General features: G+C 42.3%; 1 protein-coding gene across 1 annotated transcript in view; it reads left to right on the top strand.

Moving 5' to 3' along the window:
- The window catches only part of LRRK1 (leucine rich repeat kinase 1), an 80,025-nt gene that overhangs the window by 53,635 nt on the left and 19,938 nt on the right, over nucleotides 1–6,452 (top strand). Inside the window, exons 19-21 of the mRNA XM_009289467.2 lie at nucleotides 466–742; nucleotides 3,739–3,910; nucleotides 5,353–5,516. Coding sequence (XP_009287742.1) covers nucleotides 466–742; nucleotides 3,739–3,910; nucleotides 5,353–5,516 — 613 coding nt within the window. The remainder of the gene's footprint in view (nucleotides 1–465; nucleotides 743–3,738; nucleotides 3,911–5,352; nucleotides 5,517–6,452) is intronic.

Raw genomic sequence — 6,452 nt, 5'->3', positions numbered from 1 at the left:
TGTATCTCCCTGCCCCTGGGGCTCAGTCTTCTCAATTTCAGATTTTTTTTTTTTTTTTTTTTTTTACAAGCTTTTTCTGATTTTATTTCTGCTCTGTGAAGAATGAGGCTTGCCATAGTTTCAAGGCTGTCTTCTCCGTAGGGCCCCAGTCCTGTGATCTTTACGGAGGCCTTGCTCTGCAGGAGCCAGGGAGAGCCCTTCCCTGTGAGGATAGCAGGAGGAGGGTAAAGGGGAGGTGTGATGGGAACATAAATACTGACTGTAAAGTGGTGAGATGTGGGTTTTACATGTGGAGTGCCAGATAGCAGCACTCTTCAGATAAATGGTATTCTCTTGGCTTGGCTGCGTGCTGGCTGTATCTGGTATGCATAAAACTGCACAGACTGCCTCATAATCTTATTCATCTGTGGTTTCCTAATGCTGGTCTATTGATAATCTACAATTCTTCATCTTTATTTTCTGCAGCGATTAATTTTCTTATAGAAACGGGTACGCTACTGCACTTCCCAGACACAAGCCATGGTCTGAGAAACCTCTATTTCCTTGACCCCGTCTGGCTCTCAGAATGTCTACAGAGGATTTTCAACATCAAGAGCTCCAAGTCTGTAGCTAAGAATGGAGTCATCAGAGCAGAGGATCTCAGGATGCTGCTGGTTGGGACGGGCTTCACTGAACAAACCGAAGAGCAGTACTTCCAGTTCTTGGCCAAGTTTGAAATTGCACTGCCTGTGGCCAATAACAGGTATGTTGATAATTAGAGAGGCTTAGCCAGGCTGGAGAAAAATGACCATTTAATCAGCAGATATTAACAGGCTTTGTCACTATAAGCGGTTGTCTTGACAAGGATCTTGCTATGAGAAAATATTTGAGTGCGTTAAACAGTGTAATGGAAGGCACCCATCCATTTGGGCTGTATTTCCTGGTATGAGCATCCTTTGGTCCAAACAAGCTAGTTTGAAAACTTTCCAAAGCAGGTCTTTGTCCACTCAGTGCATTGAGGCTGGTGACAGGTTCGGCCACCAGCATGGAGGGGCAGTGACACCACCAGGGATGTGGCAACGAGCAGGTGGAAGCTGTAAGCACTCAGCCGGCACAGCTGCAGCTGAGAGAGGATGTGAGGCTCCGGGCTTGAAATATAGATGGGCTGGAGTCATCTGTTTCCAGTGAAAGATCCTCACTCCAGAGCATGGCAGAAAACTTTGGGTAATCAATAATTATGTCAGCCCTGAAAGTAGTAGTATTTTATTTCTAGTGAAATCAGGAAAGTGTAGCTTCAGTAGCAATGTGATTTTCTTAATTTTTAGCCTCAATAGGTGTTGATCAATAGTTTTTCTAGAAATGGTCTAGGAAACCTCATTCTCTCTAAATGTTAATGAGTCCTCCTCCCCCCTGCCCCCGATCTCTTTTCCTCTGGGCAGAGTTCCCTACTATTTTTCTCTCTCCCATCTGCTTGGCGACAGCCTGTTGTTGCGTTAACGATGAAACCATAGTTGTATTGCACTTTTCATGTGGCATTTGTATTTCACTTCCTTGCCCTTCCAGGACAGCACGGCTGCATCGCCCTGAGCCTCTCGGGAGCTCTGAATGCCAGCACAAGTGCAGCATTCTCTGTGCTGTCATTATGCCTGTCACTTATCCAGTCCCGGATGCCAACAAATTTTCTCAGGCTTAACACAGATAAAGCAGCAATGTTTCTGCTTAGTCCAAAATGCCTTTTGGACTCCTTGTCACTATCTGCCATTTTTCTCCAAGGCAATTACATTGTCTGTGCCTCGGGAACAAGGAAACTGCTTTTTCATGGCCTGCCCAATCTTTTTTAGAGCGATCCAAGCCACATTAGCAGAATATTCTTCCCACTGATGGACTGTAGCTGTAGCAGGTTGGATTAATTTAATGTACTAGCCAGACACAGAGCAGTTATTTGTTACTGTGCTTCTGCAATTATTGTCTAGATTGCCAGATAGGGTTTCTGTGCAGTCAGTAGAGAAAGCAGCTGCCAGTTTCTGTTCTGAAAGGGTGCATGGGGGCCTGTTTCACATATTTTCAAAATTTGCATTGGCTGTTGTTCAAGAGCATCGAATCACCATCTGTATTATAATCCACTATATAGTTGTGGTCCAGAAGGGCCTCACTGGCCTTCTTATACTCCTAGACCCTTTCTTGGATGTGCTGCGGAAAATTTATTGGCTGTCATATGATGCATCCGCTGCCTTTATAGAGCAAGAACTTTTGGTTTGATGCACTCCGCTTTTCTGCCTAAGGTGCATGTAATTTAGCTTTGTTGTGCTTGTTAAAACAGGGTTGAAAGTATGACCATTCTTACTGTAATTTATAAGTGAAGAGAAATTTTTATCAGTTTTACATTCCAAAGATGTTTCATGGAACGGATAATTCGATCATGTAAAATGTCATCAGATGTTATGGACTGTGACATATGGAGAGAGCTGTTGTCTAGTGGTGGCTGGTTTTTCTGAGCTGTTGTTTCAGGTTTTACAGAATACTGCAGCTGCTAGAGAGAAAACGTGATATACTTAAAGCATTGGATATGGACCCAGCATTAGTTCTAGTTGTGTGTCTAGTCCCTGCCACCGTTATTTTGGTCAAGTCCCTTGGCCATTTGCCTCATTGCTGTCATTATGCCTGTCAATGATGAGCCCCAGATGCCGACACATTTTCTCAGGCTCAACACTGATAAAACAACAGTGTTTCTGCTTATAAGCAAATAAGATTTTTGATCTTATAGGCATCTTGGAATGTATTTGGTACAGAAGAGTATCACTGTCGAGATTTATTGGCAGGTATTGAAAGCCATAAGCTCATAGTTCTCAAAACAGTTCTAAGTCTTCCAAAAGGTTTTAGCTTCCCAAATACTAAAGATCAAGACAAATGAATATTCTGTGCTTACTGGGAGATCTGAAAATAATTAGAAAACTTTGTGGTCCTCTACACCACCTCTGTTACTTCTGACCGGTAGACTCGGATAGCACTGAGTCTCCTCCACAGTTGGGTAAAGAACGTAATAACCTGATTGCAGGAAGAGACTGAGCAAGACAAGTGATCTCTCTGCTGGCGTCAGTCTGGCAAAGTGAGCTCTTGCCCTAGGAGTTTGTCAGGGATGTGGTAGTGAGTTCATCAGCTGCAGTATGGTGCAGCAGGAAACCCTGTCATGTTGACCCATAAGGTGCTCTCATTCTGGGACTAGGGGTGAGAGCCAGAGCAGTCCAGTCCCTGCAGCCTCTAACTGCCTCGTTGCCACTTCCCACGACACCTCGTCTCCCCACCTTCTGGGCTTACTGAAGCTGAGCTGCTGTAGGTTGTTTTTGCACGTATCTTCTGTTCCACATAGGAGCACAGCTGTAATTCTCTGCTTACTACCAGGACAGAGTAGTAAAGATACCAAAAAATGAGTCCCAACATCACAGCTGTTCTAATGACTCATATTTTAATGCATTTAATTTGTGATTACACAAATGTCCTGCTCATTACATCAATTTTAGCCCTGTCCAATAGCCCTGGCTGAATTATGTAATGTCTGTTTTGCCTCTGCTTGCTTCCATAGTGTAAATTAATTTCTCCATGTATCGCTGCAGTGCCTTTAGTCTAAAAGCTTTTTTATATGCAGTAGGCTGTGCCATTAAAATCTCTTTGGAGACTGAATCGCCTTATTATCCAGTAACAATGTACTCACTGTTAAAAGCTGTAGCTAAAATTTGAGCTGTTGAATTTGATGTGTTTCAGCTACCTCCTCCCTCATCTGCTTCCTACCAAGCCAGCATTAGATATCCATGGGCTCTGCCACCAGACCACAAACACAGTCCAAAGGGTCTTCAAGATGAGTTTTGTCCCAGTTGGCTTTTGGCAAAGATTCATAGCCCGAATGTTAATTAGCCTGGCAGAGATGGACCTCCAGGTAGGTTACTGTATCTCTCTGCAAGCAAAAGAAGACAGCTAAAGTTGTTGTTCAATATGAGTGTAAGTGGGTATCTCTTCACATCCAGCTTGCTTCAGTCACAGACTTCAATAACATTATTTGAGAAAATAGGGAGAGATGAGACTCTGCAATCAAATTCTGATTCTGTTTTCACAGTAGGTGTCATTTAGAACAACAAATTGGCACTGGGGAAGAAAGCCTCCGTTCTCCACAGCCTCTTTATAACATGATCCCCTGGAAGGTCTCAGTACCTCCAGCATCTTCCAATGACAAGTAATTGGAGTTCTGCCTGTGGCTCTTGTTCATGACCGTTCCACTGGGCCAGACTCTGCTCACATCGTTTGCCAGTGGAGATCTGGAATAGCTCCACCAAAGTCAGCTATCTGAATCTGTATGGGTTTAAATGAGAAGAAAATTACAGGACTGTTGCCTTAATGGGATAATGAGTGCAAGCGGGCACCCTATTAGTGCAAGTGGTATGCCTATCATTAAAGTAGTGTTTGTAAGGTTCTGAAAGCTCAGTGAATTTTGATGTTGTTACAGACGTATTTTTGCAGCAGCTTATATCTGAAAACATAGCCCTGCTGGAAACTGTAATAAATACCTGCAAAATATTTTTAGTACTGCTGTGGTATCTTCTTAACAGCTATCCATTTAAACTGTGTTCTGTCATTGATGTACAGAACACGGAAAACTTGATACCTGTTTTTGGAAGGTCCTCTGTGTTCCAGGCTTCTCAAACCATGTAATAACTTTACCTGTTTTAACAGGCTGTCTTGGCAACCCCTTGCTTACATCCTCATGGGCACTACATAACCCTAAAGCACCTTTGCTAGGGACTTCATCCAGTCCTCACTGAAGTGAGTGGAAAGGATCCCAGGCGTCAGACCTGTCTGCAGGCAAATAAGCGTTAGAGCAATGAGTACAGTGGAGTTCTGCAGATTAAGTCTTTGTTTTTAAAACAAAAATACATTTTGCTCTAAGTGCTGGTTTGAATTGTCTTGGAGAAAAGCCAATCTTCCTCCCACTGAAACAGGTGGAAAAGTTAACTCCCTACATTGAGGGCAGACTTAATCATTCACTAGAACATTTAGCTCTTTTTTAGGTCTGTAAGACTTTTGCAAATGCAGAATTCATATAACAAATGTCACAGTTATAGAATTAACATTGTTCGCTGATATGAAATTGTTCCTTTTCGACTGGCATGAAAAATATTTCCATTGCTGCAAAACCAACTTTTACTGTGTGTATTTTCATTTCATCGCAAAATTTTTCATGAGCACAAGTCGCTCTTTAATGGAAAAGGTATGATAGCACCTGTGAAGGCCAAAAAAGAAGCCACCTTTTTGCTTGATTAAAACAACATCCTTATGAGAAATGTCAATAATTTAATTATTTTCATGCTTTTTTGCTTGTTTCAGCTTTTTGAAAACAAGAAGAACACCAAGACGAGAAACAAAAAGGTGACCATCTACAGCTTCACAGGCACCCAAAGGAACCGCTGCAGCACGTTCCGAGTCAAAAGGACTCACACTGTTTACTGGCAGGAAGGTCTGTTCGTTACCTTTGATGGAGGCTATCTTAGGTAATTTGTGTTCGTAATGCAGCATGTGTGACAGGGGACTAATAGAGTGTATGAAACACATCATCTGAATGGAGATGAATGGGCCTGATTCATGCTATATGCTCACTCATCAGTAGAAGAGGAGGCTCTTCTAATAGACATAACTCATCTGGTAACAACCGGTGACAAAAATGATGAATAACTGATTGTTTGGCAGTTCTGAATATATCAACCTAATGTGTTATTGCAGCCACAAATTTAAAGAGGCCTGAAAACAGAAAGCAATATTTGGAGCAGAACTCTTTGCCAGTGTAAAATCATGCATTTTCACATGCAAAGATTTCCTTATGTCAATGAGTTTTCCACTGAATCCTAAAACTTCACCACTGTGTGGCAGTAATCCAGATCAATGGAGGTGCTTCTGTGCTATCAGACTGCATGCAACAGGCACTATGGCTAACTGGTTTAAGCTGGCCAAGGCAGAGTGTCTGCTGGCTGCAAGCCTGGAGAAAGCCTGCTGTCCATATTCTTTCACAAATGTAGAGAGTATGCAGCCACTTAAGACTTTCATCTTTGTAGTATCTGCAGATGCATTTGCTCTTTGAGTCCCTGGCAAGATAGGGAGGAACCATTGGTGCTGTTGCATGGTTGGAGACCAGAAAGGCACAGTGACTTTCCTGAGTTCAACTAGGCAGTCTGCGGTGGACTAGAGACTTGGACCCAGACATTGCAAATCACAGACTGGAATCCTTAATTCTGGACCGTGGTGGTGGTCATACTCTTATCTCACCACGTACTTCAGGGAGTTACAGAACTCAGCTCTTTGTATTAAAGCTTTTTTTTTTTCTGTGGGAATTGCACAAAAATTGTTACCTCCATAAACTTTTCCAAACAGTTTTTGGAAGTTTTATTATTATTATTATTATTATTATTATTATTATTATTATTATTATTATT

Source organism: Aptenodytes forsteri, unplaced genomic scaffold, assembly GCF_000699145.1.
Source record: "Aptenodytes forsteri isolate BGI_AS27 unplaced genomic scaffold, ASM69914v1 Scaffold605, whole genome shotgun sequence".
NCBI classification, from domain to species: Eukaryota; Metazoa; Chordata; class Aves; order Sphenisciformes; family Spheniscidae; genus Aptenodytes; species Aptenodytes forsteri.
The sequence above is the reverse complement of the archived record's forward strand: the minus strand, read 5'-3'. Positions and strand labels throughout refer to the sequence as shown.